At 44.3% G+C, this 15,787-nt stretch overlaps 7 protein-coding genes across 11 annotated transcripts; 4 read left to right on the top strand and 3 right to left on the bottom strand.

Annotated features, from left to right (window-relative positions):
• The first annotated feature begins 92 nt into the window (after window positions 1-92).
• On the top strand, window positions 93-2,490 carry LOC108132435 (uncharacterized). The gene is made up of 3 exons (XM_017251868.3): window positions 93-666; window positions 720-1,139; window positions 1,233-2,490. Exons 1-3 carry the CDS (start codon window positions 168-170, stop codon window positions 2,477-2,479), a joined length of 2,166 nt encoding a protein of 721 aa, XP_017107357.2. The 5' UTR covers window positions 93-167; the 3' UTR covers window positions 2,480-2,490.
• Window positions 2,491-2,553: 63 nt separating this feature from the next.
• alpha4GT1 (alpha1,4-galactosyltransferase 1) lies at window positions 2,554-4,548 on the bottom strand. 2 transcript variants are annotated; one of them, XM_070277427.1, is made up of 4 exons: window positions 4,397-4,548; window positions 3,776-4,339; window positions 3,132-3,714; window positions 2,554-3,076 (listed from the first exon to the last, which is right to left on the bottom strand). In XM_070277427.1, exons 2-3 carry the CDS (start codon window positions 4,330-4,332, stop codon window positions 3,132-3,134), a joined length of 1,140 nt encoding a protein of 379 aa, XP_070133528.1. In that variant the 5' UTR covers window positions 4,333-4,339; window positions 4,397-4,548; the 3' UTR covers window positions 2,554-3,076. The 2 variants fall into 2 exon arrangements, with proteins under 2 accessions (XP_070133528.1, XP_017107359.2); XM_017251870.3 differs by having other exon boundaries at window positions 2,554-3,714; window positions 4,393-4,540.
• A 333-nt stretch (window positions 4,549-4,881) lies between these two features.
• Window positions 4,882-8,093, top strand: Prp40 (pre-mRNA processing factor 40). The gene is made up of 6 exons (XM_017251811.2): window positions 4,882-5,474; window positions 5,535-5,767; window positions 5,826-6,877; window positions 6,943-7,305; window positions 7,363-7,443; window positions 7,506-8,093. Exons 1-6 carry the CDS (start codon window positions 5,056-5,058, stop codon window positions 7,797-7,799), a joined length of 2,442 nt encoding a protein of 813 aa, XP_017107300.2. The 5' UTR covers window positions 4,882-5,055; the 3' UTR covers window positions 7,800-8,093.
• Window positions 8,094-8,187: 94 nt separating this feature from the next.
• On the bottom strand, window positions 8,188-10,834 carry Sf3b2 (splicing factor 3b subunit 2). Its single transcript, XM_017251812.3, has 5 exons — window positions 10,735-10,834; window positions 10,035-10,678; window positions 9,008-9,974; window positions 8,703-8,947; window positions 8,188-8,639 (listed from the first exon to the last, which is right to left on the bottom strand). The coding sequence occupies exons 1-5, from the start codon at window positions 10,756-10,758 to the stop codon at window positions 8,270-8,272; spliced, it is 2,250 nt and encodes a 749-aa protein (XP_017107301.2). The 5' UTR covers window positions 10,759-10,834; the 3' UTR covers window positions 8,188-8,269.
• Window positions 10,835-10,839: 5 nt separating this feature from the next.
• On the top strand, window positions 10,840-12,121 carry LOC108132381 (histidine protein methyltransferase 1 homolog). 4 transcript variants are annotated; one of them, XM_017251784.3, is made up of 3 exons: window positions 10,840-10,957; window positions 11,029-11,572; window positions 11,632-12,121. In XM_017251784.3, exons 2-3 carry the CDS (start codon window positions 11,057-11,059, stop codon window positions 12,040-12,042), a joined length of 927 nt encoding a protein of 308 aa, XP_017107273.2. In that variant the 5' UTR covers window positions 10,840-10,957; window positions 11,029-11,056; the 3' UTR covers window positions 12,043-12,121. The 4 variants fall into 4 exon arrangements, with proteins under 4 accessions (XP_017107273.2, XP_070133531.1, XP_070133529.1 ...); XM_070277430.1 differs by having other exon boundaries at window positions 10,874-10,952; window positions 11,014-11,572; XM_070277428.1 differs by having other exon boundaries at window positions 10,888-10,957; window positions 11,014-11,572.
• A 91-nt stretch (window positions 12,122-12,212) lies between these two features.
• cl (thioredoxin domain-containing protein 17 clot) lies at window positions 12,213-13,356 on the top strand. The gene is made up of 3 exons (XM_017251787.3): window positions 12,213-12,539; window positions 12,651-12,732; window positions 13,094-13,356. Exons 1-3 carry the CDS (start codon window positions 12,395-12,397, stop codon window positions 13,245-13,247), a joined length of 381 nt encoding a protein of 126 aa, XP_017107276.1. The 5' UTR covers window positions 12,213-12,394; the 3' UTR covers window positions 13,248-13,356.
• On the bottom strand, window positions 13,266-15,785 carry Vps52 (vacuolar protein sorting 52). The gene is made up of 7 exons (XM_017251782.3): window positions 15,531-15,785; window positions 14,872-15,473; window positions 14,601-14,816; window positions 14,389-14,544; window positions 14,213-14,331; window positions 14,037-14,157; window positions 13,266-13,979 (listed from the first exon to the last, which is right to left on the bottom strand). The coding sequence occupies exons 1-7, from the start codon at window positions 15,682-15,684 to the stop codon at window positions 13,350-13,352; spliced, it is 1,998 nt and encodes a 665-aa protein (XP_017107271.2). The 5' UTR covers window positions 15,685-15,785; the 3' UTR covers window positions 13,266-13,349.
• Window positions 15,786-15,787: the final 2 nt, after the last annotated feature.

Here is a 15,787-nt window from a genome sequence, read left to right as displayed (position 1 = left end):
TGAGAAAAGCTGTTTCCGACAACCGCAAAGTCACCAGATTCCAGCATCCAGCATCCGCACATCTTGGCGCACTTTTCATTCAACTTCGCAGCGAAACGCACGCGCGATATAACAATCGGAGTCCGCAAAAACCAAAGTGGAAGGAGTCGGCGCCGCGAACATATGGCATGGATATGGACATGGACATGGAGGCCATAAAAATGCTATCGCCGAACCGAACCGAAGCAGATCAAGCCAACCAGTCCCAGTTCAACTGCATATCCAAGTGCAGTTGCAAGATCAAACAGAAGAGGAGCACCAGCAACAGCAGCTTCGAAAGAAAAAAGAAAGTTATTGGAGCCGGTTGTTGTCGTTCTTCTGGCAACCTGGCGCAGCTGCCTTTCTTCGTCACCGCACTTTGCATGCTGATCTTCGAGCTCAGCCTGGTTCCTCCAATCCGCTCCATGTCGTCGCCAAACGAGACGGCCTGGCCACCCATGCGCCATTACGATATTTGGGGCGATGACACTGCCCAGCCGGACAACAGGCAGGAGGATATGCTGGCGGAAGAGGTGGACTTGCAGAGGCAACTGGAACTAAATATGGATGAAAATATGGAGATGGATGAGGGAAGTTTTCCCAAGGAAACAATTTCTCAGAATGAAACCAACAGCCGACAGGGAAAGGGTAAGTTTTAATTATAAAACTAAAACTTAAATATCAATAAACTTGCTTTCTAGTGATCCACCTGTTTCCTGTGCCCGTGGATGGGGATTGCTTGTCCAATGATGGTCGCCGCATGGGAAACTGCTTGAATGCCTACGAGTGCCGTCAGAAGGATGGCCAGGCCAGAGGAGAATGTGCCATGGGATTCGGAGTGTGCTGCGTTTTTGTGGCCAACTGCAACACCACCATTTCCAACAACATTACCTACATTGTGTCGCCGGGCTTCCCCAGCTTCATGCCCAGCAACTTTAGCGGCTGCAACTTGCGGGTAAAGATGATGACTGATGACATCAGTCAGGTGCGGATTGATTTTCATCATTTCACCTTGGGACAACCGAATCGAAGGACAGGAGTCTGTGATGGAGATGCCTTTCAAATCGGCGGTGGACCCGGGGGAAACATATCACTTTGTGGTCAAAACAGTGGGCAACATTGTAGGTATACATTTTTGTGATCTTTAATATTTAAAGTCTTTAAACTGGAAGTAGAAATCTGACTAAAACTAATCAACTATTTTAATCATTTAGTGTATTACGACGTCGGAGCACGAGCAACTCCCAGGCAGTCCACATTATATGGAAGTTTGCGTCCCCTGAATGGTAGCAGTAATAGCAGCAACAGTAATTCTACGGGAGATCGTTTCATTAACATTGATCTAAATCTTGCCAATCGATTCCTGCCACTTCGCATTTGGGAGATCAGCGTGGTCCAGATCCCGTTCAGCCAACGAGCTCCGGCTGGATGCCTGCAATATCACACAGGAACCGAGGGCCTCCTGCAGACTTTTAACTTTGCCGAAAACGGACGTCACTTGGCTAACCAAAACTATAGGATTTGCATGCGACAGGAACTGGATATGTGCTCCATTGTGTATCAGCCCTGCGATCAGCAATCCTTTCGAATTGGTGGTGGCGGACGGATGGCAACTCGGGGTGGTGATAGCGATCAGGGCGCAGGAAGCCCACCAGCCCAATCCGATATGGCAGGAGTAGCAGCAACAGCAGGTAATGTTGCCACGACTACGCCTGTCCCTACCTCCAGCACCCTCATGCAAATGCTGGCCAACATGGCCAACTCCACTACCACGACTTTAATGTCCATGATGTCTGGTAACTCCACCACAGCTTCCAATTCCAATTCGTCAGCAGCCACCAGTAGCACCGCAGCAATGAGTGCAGCTACAGCAACTGCTACAACTACCACAACGACAACCCCCACTCCCTTGCGGTCCAGCACCGTGGCATCCACGTCCACCTCTTCAGAAGCGCCAGCATCATCTCCAGCCAGCGACGATGTAGAAGGCTCGGGAGGTGAGGTTGGGGAAGGGAGTGATGACGATGACGATGGTGGGTTCCTGTTCTTCCGGAGCCCGCCCACCACAGAGGAACCAGGCTTTTCACGACGGCCCCGCCCGGTTGGTGGAGGATCCAGTGGCGGCTTCGACATACTCGGCTTTCTCCGCAACGCTTTCGATCTGCAACTAAGGAGGCGCCGCCAAGCACGACAGTTCTTTAGCACCTGCACGGACAGAATAACGATGCCCTGCATCATTGAGGATTTTATTGGGACCGGCCTGGGACCACTGCCAGGCTGCGAGCCCATTCATTGCGGCTCCCAGTTCTGCTCTTCAGGAACTTGGCCATGTCGCATTGAGAGCACTGTCACGCCATTTTATATTGGCGTCCATTTCGGTAATGGAATGGGAGCTGGGAAGGCCAATGCAGAGGATAATGTGGGAGCCTGCCTGCGTTATTCTCAGGTACAGTGTATGTAAATTTTATGATCCTGCACCCAAAATACTGTTCTTAAAAATATATGTGTAAAAAACGTAGTCAATAGGTTTTATAATAGGTTTCACAAATTCATTTTATTATATTATTTCAGTATCTTATACATACAGACTTTTTAGTAATGACCCTTTTACCTAAATATGTGCCTCACATACAATACTTTTTTGACTTTATTAAATATGTACACGGTCGGATATGAGATTTTTGATAAATTATTCGAGCGCATTTAAGTATACATTTGTAATAAATGATATAAGACATTTTTTTACATTCAAAATTTTAAACATAAAGGGACAAATAAGCCTATAAATACATTTAACCAATTTTTTTAGTTATTTGTTCGTTGGTTAGTAAATACTTTCGAAGTTTTCTATAATCTACATTTTTGATTTTTCTAAACTGCTGCAAAATGTAGCTGCAAAATTAGTGTGCTTTGTGATGTTTTTTCCTTGAAAATGATGTGCGTTTTATTGATATTTGTACGACTCTTGACTTCTTATCTGTTTGAATTCCAATGGCAAACAAGCAAAACATAAAACTTTAACACTCCCCCTATTTGGAGACTTCTTTGGTAGGCAGCGCTATATACACATACATATAAAAATACAAAAAAAATTTGAGAACCTTTCCATTTACCTAAAAAAATTCTCCTGCCGCCTTATACGCTCGAGGGCAGTTTTTCTCGGCATATTTGGCGTAGGCGTTATTAGATCCGTGCTTAATGGGCAGCTTACTAGAGTGCTTGTTCCACACGTGCACCACGTAAGAGTCTTTGGCGCGAGCCATAGTCTCTTCCATTTTCTCTGGCTCGAAGAAGTCTTTCCACTGCTTCCAAGGAATAGCGTAAAATGCAGCCCGACCGAATACGGTGAATCCTAGGCAGCGTTTACGGTCTTCCTGCATCAGGCGGATGTCATTGGTTTGGCAGATTTTCTGAGCCACTCGGGTAATTACACCCGGCCCGTTGTTGCCCCAATCCCTGCCATCAAAGTTATGCTGAAAATCACGCAGGCAAGACTCGGCGATCCCATGTCCAAAACCAGTGGGCTCCAGATTCATAACACCCGCTGCCAGGTGGGTATCAGACTCAGCTCCGGTATAATTGGGAGGAACTTCTTCCATGCTGCGCAGCACCACGACGTCCATGTCCAGATAAAGTCCACCATACCGGTACAGCGTTAAATACCGCAGAAAGTCCGATATATGTGAAAACAAATATCTAAAAATATATGACAGTCAAATAATTAGTCATTTTTTTTTTCAACGAGCTTATTACTCACTTTGAGCGAAATAAGCGGCCATCCTTAAGCCACTCCTCAATTGGCGTACCAGCTGCATAGCTCCAAAGGTTAAGACGCCGCAGATGTACATTACTGTAGCTAAGGATGGCTTCAATCAAGGTCTGCGGATGGCTGGCGTTATGTCCAGCTATAGGTATTTGATAGGTGGGGCCGGCAAATAAGACAAAAACTTGGAAATTCGGATTATGCAATGCTGCGGATTCGATTGCGCAGGCTTGGCGGGCAGTCAGCTCCAGCACCTTGTATCTATTTTTCCCGTTTTGATGGCAACTCGTCTCATGAAAGAAAATAGTCCTGCCGGGCGTCGGTTTTGGCTCCGCCTCCAGCACGTCATCCAAGAGCTCGAGACCAACAGAACCCGTGGACTGAGTCGCAGCCCGTCCTTCTCCGTCCATGAAGCAGAGCTGGTAGTCAGTCTGCCAGCCATAGGACAACAATAAGCCAATTATCAACAGAACGATGAGAGCCACAAATAACAGTCGCAGTCTTCCATTGTGCAGGAAGCGGGCCACCAACAAGGGCAAGCGCAGGAGCATGACGACTCTGGAAACGGAGGGTCTGCTTATATTTCAACCATAAAAAAAAGACTCTGGTACCTACTCAGTGACCGCTATTAAATAAGTGTAAATCAGTACATGGTTTCACGAACTTAAATGATAAAGTGACTCCCAGAGTCGACGGCGTCTTTTAACAACGAACCACAACACAACAGTATCTGTATGACCAGATGCCGTTATTGATACTATGTAAATTTGGGGCGTGTTAAGATTACCCGGTATCTAACTACTTCGGTTAGATATTTTTATAAATAAAGGTTTATTTTTTAATTTTTGGTGAATCAACCAAATAATTACTGTTAAATATTTTAAAAATTTAGTTTTTAAGAAACACTCATTAGTATTCTTTATATAGTAAGTCAATTATAAATATTAGATTAACCTAATAAGCATAGAAAAAAGAAAAAAATTACAAAAATTATTTAAAAATAATAGGAATTTAAAAAAATTTACCTATGTCGTTAATACACACCTTTCACGCAACCACCCCTAGAAATTAATCTAACAAATGCCCACCACTATGTAGCCAGGGAGGAGAAAATTATCGATAACAGCAAAATGTGTTGAAAGCGGCGTTTGCATTCGGAATTTGCGAGTTTATTAGTTATTTTGAAAAGCTGACGGTGTTTTGGCCGGCGCAGAGCACTTATAGATCGGTAGACGTAGTTTCGCTTCCCTCTACTCATATAGAAAAGTTGTGAAATGAATGTTCCTCCTAGCGCTGGAAATGGAGGAGTCGCTGTGGTGGCCGGGGGCGGCAGGGGCATGGGATTCACGCCGCCGGCTGGGATGGTGCCTCAGTTTCCACCACCGGGATTCGCGGCACCTCCACCTCCTGAGCTAGCAGTTGCATTTGGGGTAATGCCATCGAACACAGAATGGACCGAACACAAGGCTCCAGATGGACGACCATACTACTACAACCAGAGCACGAAGCAGAGTTCGTGGGAGAAACCAGAAGCCCTGATGACACCTGCTGAGCTGCTGCATAACCAGTGTCCCTGGAAGGAATACCGTTCAGACACTGGAAAGGTATACTATCACAATGTGGCTACCAAGGAGACCTGTTGGGAGCCCCCACCGGAGTACGTTGACATGAAGGCCAAGGCCAAGGCTGAGGAGTAAGTTAATCTTGGACTAATTTAATAAATCGTATACTCATATAGTGTTTTTTTTTGCAGAGCTGCTGCTGCCGCCAAAGCTGTGGCTGCCATGACATCCTCCAGTTTAGCGGGCATGGTACCCCATGCTGCTCTAGCTAGTATTCTTCCTGCTGCCTTGCCAGCGGCACCCCGGATACCCACACCTGAAATTCATTCTCCCTTGACGCCCAGCAGTAATGAGAACTCATCTTCTGCTCTAGATCAGGCTATGGCTGCCACTTTGGCGGCCATTGAGGTTCCCCAACCGAATGGTGAGTGCTTTTTCTAAGCTCCTGATTATTTCGCTAACGTGTTAACCTTTTATTGCAGCTAAAAAGGAGGACAAATCAGCAGAAAGTCCAATTGTATTTAAGGACAAGCGTGAGGCGATCGAGGCCTTTAAAGAGCTCCTGAGAGACCGCAACGTACCCTCCAACGCCAACTGGGATCAGTGTGTGAAGATTATATCGAAGGACCCGCGATATGCAGCCTTCAAAAATCTCAACGAACGCAAGCAGACCTTTAATGCCTACAAAACGCAAAAGCTAAAAGATGAACGCGAAGAGTCACGCTTAAAAGCCAAAAAGGCCAAAGAGGATCTTGAGCAGTTTCTCATGTCAAGCGACAAAATGAACTCACAAATGAAGTATTTCCGGTGCGAGGAAGTTTTCGCGGGGAATCGAACGTGGACGGTGGTGCCGGAACCAGATCGGAGGGATATATACGAAGATTGCATATTCAACCTTGCCAAGCGGGAGAAGGAAGAGGCGCGCGTGCTGAAGAAGCGAAACATGAAAGTGTTAGGCGAGCTTCTCGAGTCGATGACTTCGATTAATCATGCCACCACTTGGTCGGAGGCGCAGGTTATGCTGCTAGACAATTCTGCGTTCAAAAACGATGTAACCCTTCTTGGAATGGACAAAGAGGATGCTCTCATTGTGTTTGAGGAGCACATTCGCACCTTGGAGAAGGAAGAGGAAGAAGAGCGCGATCGTGAGAAAAAGCGTATGAAGCGGCAACAGCGGAAAAATAGAGACTCTTTCCTTGCGCTACTTGATTCGCTGCATGAAGAAGGTAAACTCACATCCATGTCGCTGTGGGTGGAACTGTACCCCATCATATCCGCTGACTTGCGCTTTTCTGCCATGCTTGGCCAGAGCGGCTCCACGCCGCTGGACCTCTTCAAGTTTTACGTTGAGAATCTGAAGGCCCGATTCCACGACGAAAAGAAGATCATTCGAGAGATCCTCAAAGAGAAGTCATTCGTGGTCCAGGCAAAAACATCTTTCGAGGACTTTGCAACTATTGTATGTGAAGACAAGCGATCCGCCAGTTTGGATGCCGGAAATGTGAAGCTCACTTACAATTCTTTGCTAGAAAAGGTATATTTATGGAGTAATTTTATACAAACTCATCTACATAAATCTTATTTACTTGTATTTTTTAGGCAGAAGCTATCGAGAAGGAACGTTTGAAAGAGGAAGTCCGAAGGCTTCGGAAATTGGAGAACGAAATTAAGAACGAATGGCTTGAGGCAAATGTGTCGGTGGCTGAACCGTATGAAAGTGCCAAGAAGCTAGTGGAGCATCTGGAAGCATTTGCAGTATATGAAAAGGAAATCGGTGTAGAAAAGATTTGGGAGGACTTTATAAAGGAGAGCGAGGACGCATGCAGCCATCACCACTCCCGATCGCGAAAGTCGAAGAAAAACAAGAAGCACAAAAAGCGAGTGCGTTCCACATCGAGATCGGACATAGAAAACGAGCTTGAGGTTGAGAAGTCAAAGCGACGGCGATCCAAATCGCGATCGGTTAGTAATGCTATCTACACTAAACTAATATGATATTAATGTATTTCTTAAAAACAGCATTCCCTGAGTTCCATTGGCAGCATCGAAAGCGAAAAGCTTTTGAAGAAAAAGAAGAAGCGAAAAAACAAACAGCGTAGCGTAAGTATTATCTAAACTTCTTAGAGACGGAAAGTAGTAGTATGATACATTATTTATTTTAGTCCTCCTGTGAGTCCGAGCTAGTAGGCAATCAATCCCCCGGCACACAAGCTCTCCTGCAAAACGATTCCAACTCACGTTCGCCGGCTAAAAAGAAGAAAAAGGAAAAGAGAGCTAAGAAGGATAAAGATGGCAAGCGGCACAACCGACATAATCGCTCCACCACGCCTCTTAGCCCTACCCAGTCATTAGATTCGGCGGGATCACGGAACGAGGATTTGGCGCTAAGTGATGGGGAGCTAGAATCAAAGAGGGCGGCACTTCTGGCGCAACTAAGCGAGCAACTGGACGAATGACCGGCAGTCGGTCACTGAACCTTAGCCAACATAGACAACGTGTGGTAGCTCCAGCTCCCGATTAACGAGGTTCAGGAGCATCAGTTGATCTGGGATCCAGGTTGCTGGACAAGCTTAGCCTGGTCCGTATCTGCTGTAGTTCCTTTGCTTTGTTAAGATCCAATTATTGTAATTTTTAGGCACGATAAGTTTGAATGTATAAATGAGAATTAAAGCAAACAAGTCAAGTTTTAAATTACACACAAACTATTTTGAGTCTCTACAGCAGAATAAATAAATTTAATTAAACGAAAATAGTATTTGATTTGAAATTATTGTATTAAAAAATATTTACCGGCCAATCTATAAATCTTAAAAATATGCTGATGTCAATTAAATGAAACTCCAATTTATCTTACTATTTTTAATGACATTCCAACTTATATCTGTCCGACAATCGCACAAATGGAAAAGTTTTTCTTGTAATACAACTAGAACTTGAACTCCTTGTACTTCTTAGTTGTCTTGGCTGGATCAGTTTGTTGACGTTTGCGCTTCGATTTCTGTCGCGCCACATGCTCTGCCAGCATATCTGACAGATCCTCCTTCTGCAGATGATTCTGCTGTTCCCGCATCTGTTGCTCATACCGCTGAGCCATGGCGTCATTATCCATGTCCAATTCGCTGGGATCCAGAGCCAACTCCACGATGCCCTCGCGATCAGTAGTCGTCCTAACTGGCGGCTGCTTGTTGGCTCCGCTGCCAGTGACGTCGTACACATGAGTCGATCCCATCATGGATGCCCCTATACGGTCCGTGCGTTTTTCCGGAAGTACTTGGTAAAGAACAGGGGTCTCATTGCTGCAAAAAAAGGAGTTATTAATTGTAATGGTAATTCTTTTGCTCAAAAAGTTATCCACTCACTCCTCCATCTCTGCTTCAATCTTCTTTTTACGGAGCTCAATATTTTCAGGTGTTTCCATTCCAGCTGGTACACTGGTAAGTCCGGATGGAGTGACAAGTCCCTCAACTGGAGTGACTAAACCAGTCTCATCCTGCTGGTCTCCAAGGTCCTCGCCGTCCTCCTCTTCTTCTTCCGAAGACTCCTCGGATTCTGATTCAAGCTCACCCCATTGATTTCGCTCAATGTCGGCCTCGTCGATGCCGTTCTGAAATTAGATTTTAATAGATTAATATTTGAAAAATCGAGCAAGATTAGTAGTTTTTACATCCAAGTCCAATATATTTGTTCCGAACACATCTCCGTACAGCGGTTTACCGTTTTCGTCAACTGGCGGCTTGCCCCAGCCACCGGCGTGGTAACCAAAGGAAGTACCTTCCGGGATCGGGGCATTGAGACCAGGAATCTTCAGGTTTGGATATGAGGGGGGCGGCCCATAACGCTGCTGAGCAATCAACCATGGAGGCGGAATCTTATGGGAATTTGGGCCCACAGGCATGCCCAAAGCAATGCGCAATTCTTCGGACAGATCTCCGGGTTTTTTCTCCTTCAGGCGTGTTTCGAACTCCTTTCCCTCGTAGTAGAGATCGCCATGAATAGTCATACGCGGTTTGGTCTGCCACTTGAAGAAGGCATCATGAAGTTTCTGGTAGTCGATATCGATCTTGCCCATTTTGGGGCGGACGCGCTCACGCATTTTGGCCTTTAGAGTTTTGGCATCTTCACGTTCCTGCAGTGATTCACGCATCTCCATGATACCAGTTTTCTTGATAAATGCCGGCAGATCAAATGGTGGCTTTTCAATGCCTCGTTTGCCTTGCAGATACTTCCGCTTGAAGCACCAATGTCGCGGCACCTGTACAGTGTTTCTGTAGGCCTTCAGTTGTACCAAAAGCTTTGGATCTCTGGCGGTCACATCATGCATCTCAACGACATCAGGCCTAGAGACTAACTGCTTCAGCTCCGCTACACTTAGACGGGTTAGTTTCTTAAGCTTTCGCTTAGATAACTTTTCTTTATCCTCCTTGTGTTCATCATCATCGTCGGCGTCATCGTCTTCATCATCAAGCTTTGAATTGGCCTTTTTGTCTTTGGCAAGAGTATCCAAATCGTTAGATGTTTTGTCCTTTTCGGCAGGTTTCGGCTTGTTCTCAAGTTTAAATATTTCAAAGACGCGATAGAACTGGCGATACATTGGTGCTAGATCAGCAATGGTAATCTTCTCGGGCACATATCTGTAGATAGATTATAGAATGATGGGTAATAATCAAAAAACCTCAGTTATATTAACTTACTCTATTGTTACATTTTCGTCGGTAGCTTCCGCTGCCTTTTTATCTTTATCTTTGTCGTCACTACGATCCTTCTTTTTCTTGCTGCGGCTTTCTCTGTGCTTTTCCTTCTTATCTTTTTCAGATGGTTCTTCATCAGCACTTCCTGGGGCCTTAACTTCCTCTACTGCCTGTTCCGTGGTCTCATTCTCATCCAATTGAGCCAACTGCTGTTGACGCTCGTGCTCCAACTGCTGCCGAATCCTCTTATTCTGCTTCTTACGTTTCTTTTTCTTTTTGTTTTTCTCCGCCTTGCTCTGTTTGCCAGGCTTGGCACCTCCGCTGCCGTTGACTTGGTTCTCGGCGTCATCGTCGCTGTCCTCACCCACATCAGCATCCTCGCCGTCAACACCTCCCCCACCGCCACTGCCGCCTTGCGAATCGCCGTCTACATTGTACTCGGCCACGCGTTGATCCTTCAAAGCCAGAACATCCTCCAGGGCTTTGGGCAGCACCAGCTCCTCAGGTGTTTTATTACCATCGCCGCTTTCCTCTGTAACTTCGCCGGCATCACCGTTGCCGTTGCCATTTTCATTCCCATTAGCGGCAGCATTTTCGTTCTGCTGTTGATCGAAGCGGATGGACATCAGCGGCGTAGGCTGGCCGCCCTGCAAAAATAAGCTTTCTAACATGAAGAAGCCACTTCATTACCTGAAAAACTCACCTCATTGTTAGCTTGGTCCGCCATAAATAAAAATAATGTTAAACAGCCTTAGATCCACCAGCGAAAAAACAATTTTAGCGATGGGAATAGAAGATAAAATACTAGCAATCGAAAATATACTAGAAATATCGATAGCAAATTGAATATCGATTGGTCCCAGCGATAAGCAAAACAAACGTGGTTTCATCTGAAAAGTTTATTTATTCAATTAAATAAAAGTAAGGTATAAACAAATTGATTAAAAACAGAAAATTAAAACAATGATTATAAGAAAATTAGGTTTTTGAATTCCAGCGCCAAAAACCGATCACCCCTTTGAATCATGTTTAAATTCAATTTCGATGTGGAAGCGGAACCCTCAGAAGATGCAGTAGCCGTTAAAAGTCCTTTTGACGACCAAAAGAAGGATTCTGGAGTTCAGGATGAATTAAAAGATGGTCAGGAAATAGTTTGGTACAAATCAGTTGAAGTAAAGGCCTCGGAAAACGTGATATCCACACTTGATTTCTACGAACTTAACGCCAAGGATATAGATGTGGGACGAACAAAGTTGCGGCATTTAGTAGCCGGCTTCTTGCTCGAGAATTTAAAAACCCAATCTGGTCTCGAAAACCTGGATATAAAGAAATCCGAAGACAGCCACTCAGACCTATTAGCGGGCGTGTATGAAGGCGGTGCTAAAATATGGGAAGGAACATCTGACTTGCTGCAATACCTTTCCGAACAGATTGAGGATTCTTTTTGGCAGGACAAAAGAGTTCTTGACTTGGGCTGTGGTTCAGGACTACTTGGTATATATGCCATGAAACTAGGAGCACGATCGGATTTCCAAGACTATGTACGAATCTGTCGGGAATCGGGAACCAGTGCTTAAATTTTAATATTTAATATTTACAGAACAAAGACGTTTTGGAGTATATTACATGTGCCAACGTTTTGCTAAATTTGGATGAATCCCTTACGGAAGCAGAGAAATTAGAATACTTGGACAAGAAGACAAGCTTCTACTCCGGGGACTGGAGCCATTTTACGGATCTGACAAAGGAATCTGAGAAGTACGATGTTATACTGACATCAGAGACTATCTACAACATAGATAACCAGCAGAAGCTGTTGGACACTTTCGCTAGTCGCCTGAAACCGGGAGGCATCGTGTTAGTTGCCGCAAAATCGTACTATTTTGGAGTGGGCGGTGGACTGGATCAGTTTGAGGACAAGATCAGAGAAGGGAATGTCTTCGTAAGCGAAAGTGTCTGGCAGGCTGATGAGAATTTGAAACGTGGAATTCTGCAATTGAAATTTAAATAAATATATTTTTTATTATAAAGTATAAGATTTGTTATTTAGATTCTAAAATTTTGAATAAAACTAAAAACTAATCTAAGGAGCACTTCGAATATTTTTTCAAGTGTAAATGTCATTATTATTTCAAGCCATTTTTAGCTTGAAAATGTTTCCACATCCGCGCAGGCTGGCAACCCTACTCAAACCAACAACAAGTTTTTTTTCTGCCAAAGAGTCGGCGAAACCCGGTAATAAAACGAACATAACTTTTTTAATCCAGTCACTCCGTCGAGAGCCAAGCATCACGTCGCTCCAAACTATATTCGGTCGGCTGTTCAGACGCCTATATTCGGTGAATCCTAATCCCGGCAACACAATGGTGGTCACACACAACGTAAAGGGCTACGATGAGTTCTCCAAGAAGATGGAGGAACTGGAGAACGGCAATGGGTCCGTCCACGTCCTCTTCAGCGGAGGCAAGGATGAGAACGGGCTCAGCTGGTGCCCTTACTGCGTCAAAGGTGAGTCGAGGTGGTCCCAATGTGGTTAGCCGATTGGGTATCAGATTGCCCAACTTTATCGCAATAATACTTACATACATATAACGTATACGTATTGGTGCTCGATTGCAGCGGAGCCGGTGATACACGATGCCCTGAAGAAGGCCCCCGACAACTCCCACTTTGTGCATGTTGATGTAGGCGAGCGCGCTTAGTAAGTTCAACCATTTTAAAAAAAACTTGTGGTCATTGTGGGAGCTGATTTATACTTTACTTTGATATACTAATACATTTTGGCTAAGCATAACACAATTACAATGTCATTGCTGACGTCATTAATTGATACCAAGTTTAATTGGCAATAATTTGGAACTAGTATCTCAGCCGCAGTTGTGTGTGATGAAATAAACACTCTAGTGCCGGTTAAAACACCCAGAACATTCAAGATAAAAAAAAAACGATTAAATAGTGATAACTGACCGTGCTTTACAATGCTCTTGAGTGTTGAACCCGATGCTGCCTCTTATCAGAAACCACTGTAAACATTAAATTGTACTTTTTTCTCTTTGGTACAGCTGGAAGGACTTGAACTGTCCGTTCCGCAAGGACCCAAACACTCATTTGGTATTTCTGCCCACTCTTCTGCGTTGGAAGCAACCTCAGCGCCTGGATGGCGAGCGCTGCTCCAACAAGGATCTCGTTGAAATGATGTTCGAGGATGAGGATTAGGCATTGGTGCCCGGTGTCTTTACTTAAATATACATTTATTTTGGAATATTACTCAATTTGGAATACACAGAAGTCTAAACACACATCTAATTAAAGCGCCGCTCAATAATTGCTCTTGTACTTTTTAATCTCCACCATCACCACATGGATGTTAGTCAGCTGGGCGCGAGCATTGGGCGTGAGAAGTTTATGGAACCGATGGTAATATTGCACAAGACTGGCCAAAGCCAGCTGGAGAAGCTGAGAACCCGTTAGCAGAGAGGGAAAAGAAAGAAGGACCTCTCTGTTTAGCTCCTCCAGAGATTTTTTCCAATTAGCCGAGAAGCTGGCCACCAAGGCGAGGCTCCTTCGCTCTTGTTTTCTGAGCTCGTCCATCTGCTCCTTTTCGAAAAAGTGTTCACACTCCTTTACAAACTGAATAATGCCGCCAAAGTGGGGGGCCAAAATTTCCTCCACGTATTCTGCACTTCGTGCATTTAGCTGCTCTCGGAACGCTTCCGCCTCCTTTGAGTTGTCTCTGGTGTGCTCCATCAGTACACCCAGCACTAAATCGTAGTTATTAATCAGATAAATTAGCTGATCTTTGCGGGTGGGAAAGATAGCGGCCATGCGGAGTATAAAGCACTCAACTTCATTTTGGAGCTCCAAAAGTAAGCGGCTTACTAGCTCGTTGGGAAAATGTTCCGAGATTCCTACAATGGCTGCACTAAATTCAGCATATCGTCGAGTTATCTTGAAAATAATTATCATTAGATTTATTTTAGTAGTTATCGGCTGTAAAAATCTTACATAGTGTGGACCCATTTCCTTGTTGAATTTTGTGGGGTCGCAGTCATGAATGCTCTGTATGTTTAGCCGAAAAACATGCTCCAAACGGGGCCAAATAACCGATTGAAGGGAGTCCCAATACCTAATAACAAAGTTGGTAAAACCTTGTTCCTACAAATTATGCAGCAAAAACCTACTTATCCAATGCAGGAACACAGCGCTTGTGGCACATCAATTGATACCGGAATATGAGATGAATACACAGAAACATGGCAATAGTATCATAGCAGTCGTGAATGGAAGTCTCTAGATTTTTCTAAGTACAAAAAGAAATATTCTTTTAATGTTAAACAAAAAAAAACTATTTACCTACAATCATTAACGTTAAGGTCTTTCCCAAAATTTGGTTAAACAAATCCTGTGCTTGGGTGCCGCGAACCATAAAGAATTCTGTGACAAAAAGGTACTCTCGGCAGGCATTATCCACAAGAGCGTACTGCTCCGATCTGAATAGAGCTTCAACAGTGTACTGCAAAGAGTAATGTATAATTTATAAACAATTTTATATACAAATTTTACTCGTACTCTATTTTTTAGCTGGGCATGAGGCACTATTATTGGTGCCTCCAATTGCTGGTTAAGAATGTCTCCCCTCTTTCCAATTGTGAAAATGGTGCTCTTGTGCTTAAGGCTTGTGGTCTTGGAAAATAAGCCTTTTGAAGCGTTATCCTCAATGCCCATCAAGTCGTCTTTTGTGCAGGATTCCTCGAACTTGAGACTTGTCAATCGCGTGGAATAGCTCTGTAAAGTAAAGACTAGCTTTAGTCTACCATAAATTATATATCCAGTTACGCACCTTAAAGTAACTATAATAAATCTTGCTCATCGTATCGATATATTCGCTGCATATCTCCTGGGCCACGTGGCGCTCATTGGACAGTATGAACTCGAAGAAAAACTTATGCTTTAGCATGGCATTTTGGGGTATTTGGTAGTTCGTCATGGGTTTCCGAAACTTGTAGATCTGTTCCAATAGGTACGAACGAATCTTAGTCATGGCCTTTAGTCTCAGCTTTTGGAGTACGTCGCTCACATCGCTGGTGGACTTGGACTCCTTGAAGCTTAGCTCTTTAACGAGAGACAGTTTGTGGTTTAAAACATTTAGCTGGGTGCTAAAATCACGTTCCGTGACTGGTGTTTCCATGATTATGTTGATCATTTCCTCGGACACAGCCATGTCTTCGATAAATTGCGACAACTGAGCCTTGACCGATTGCCTGTTAGTTAGTTGAAGAGACATGGATACGGACTTTCTCTGCAGCTGGGTGATTTCCGTACTAATGTTATTTAAAACGCTCTGAAAGCTCATAAGCATGTTCTCCATTCGCTCCAAGACATCGTCACAATCGTTTATTTGATTGTGGAGATTCGCTATGTTCTGGGACTCGGCGATATAGTCTGGCAATGGAAAAATAGTATTACAAGCACATTATAACGAGGAAGTTGTTTTTTTACCCTCAATAGATTTGTTTTCCACCTCCTTGAACTCTTTTTCAATCTGTCTCGAGTACTGTCGCAAATCCGTCGTGTTTTTTAGGATCTCCCTTACCTCCTCGTTGTCAAGTTGTTCGGTCATCTGCGGAGACGACACCTCAGAGTGAGAAGCCATCCCAGACTTTTGATATTTTAATTTTTCTTGCAATTTTCCTAATTTTCCAAAATTAACTGGTAGGATTGGGGACAGCAGCTGTTCACGTTGGCGTTTTGCAACT

Source organism: Drosophila bipectinata, chromosome 2L (assembly GCF_030179905.1).
Source record: "Drosophila bipectinata strain 14024-0381.07 chromosome 2L, DbipHiC1v2, whole genome shotgun sequence".
NCBI classification, from domain to species: Eukaryota; Metazoa; Arthropoda; class Insecta; order Diptera; family Drosophilidae; genus Drosophila; species Drosophila bipectinata.
The sequence above is the reverse complement of the archived record's forward strand: the minus strand, read 5'-3'. Positions and strand labels throughout refer to the sequence as shown.

Bases quoted from the DNA above. Each gene is read 5' to 3' on its own strand.
- LOC108132435 (XM_017251868.3), top strand. From the start codon at position 168: ATGGATATGGACATGGACATGGAGGCCATAAAAATGCTATCGCCGAAC. The intron at 667-719 runs GTAAGTTTTAAT...CTTGCTTTCTAG, and splicing joins CAACAGCCGACAGGGAAAGG to TGATCCACCTGTTTCCTGTG. The intron at 1,140-1,232 runs GTAGGTATACAT...TTAATCATTTAG, and splicing joins TCAAAACAGTGGGCAACATT to TGTATTACGACGTCGGAGCA.
- alpha4GT1 (XM_070277427.1), bottom strand. From the start codon at position 4,332: ATGCTCCTGCGCTTGCCCTTGTTGGTGGCCCGCTTCCTGCACAATGGA. The intron at 3,715-3,775 runs GTGAGTAATAAG...ATATATTTTTAG, and splicing joins GGCCGCTTATTTCGCTCAAA to ATATTTGTTTTCACATATAT.
- Prp40 (XM_017251811.2), top strand. From the start codon at position 5,056: ATGAATGTTCCTCCTAGCGCTGGAAATGGAGGAGTCGCTGTGGTGGCC. The intron at 5,475-5,534 runs GTAAGTTAATCT...TTTTTTTTGCAG, and splicing joins GCCAAGGCCAAGGCTGAGGA to AGCTGCTGCTGCCGCCAAAG. The intron at 6,878-6,942 runs GTATATTTATGG...TGTATTTTTTAG, and splicing joins ACAATTCTTTGCTAGAAAAG to GCAGAAGCTATCGAGAAGGA.
- Sf3b2 (XM_017251812.3), bottom strand. From the start codon at position 10,758: ATGGCGGACCAAGCTAACAATGAG. The intron at 9,975-10,034 runs GTAAGTTAATAT...ATCTATCTACAG, and splicing joins GACGAAAATGTAACAATAGA to ATATGTGCCCGAGAAGATTA. The intron at 8,640-8,702 runs GTGAGTGGATAA...CTTTTTTTGCAG, and splicing joins ATTGAAGCAGAGATGGAGGA to CAATGAGACCCCTGTTCTTT.
- LOC108132381 (XM_017251784.3), top strand. From the start codon at position 11,057: ATGTTTAAATTCAATTTCGATGTGGAAGCGGAACCCTCAGAAGATGCA. The intron at 11,573-11,631 runs GTACGAATCTGT...TAATATTTACAG, and splicing joins GATCGGATTTCCAAGACTAT to AACAAAGACGTTTTGGAGTA.
- cl (XM_017251787.3), top strand. From the start codon at position 12,395: ATGGTGGTCACACACAACGTAAAGGGCTACGATGAGTTCTCCAAGAAG. The intron at 12,540-12,650 runs GTGAGTCGAGGT...GCTCGATTGCAG, and splicing joins GTGCCCTTACTGCGTCAAAG to CGGAGCCGGTGATACACGAT. The intron at 12,733-13,093 runs GTAAGTTCAACC...TCTTTGGTACAG, and splicing joins GATGTAGGCGAGCGCGCTTA to CTGGAAGGACTTGAACTGTC.
- Vps52 (XM_017251782.3), bottom strand. From the start codon at position 15,684: ATGGCTTCTCACTCTGAGGTGTCGTCTCCGCAGATGACCGAACAACTT. The intron at 14,545-14,600 runs GTACGAGTAAAA...TACTCTTTGCAG, and splicing joins ATGCCCAGCTAAAAAATAGA to TACACTGTTGAAGCTCTATT. The intron at 14,158-14,212 runs GTAGGTTTTTGC...CTTTGTTATTAG, and splicing joins TGTGTTCCTGCATTGGATAA to GTATTGGGACTCCCTTCAAT.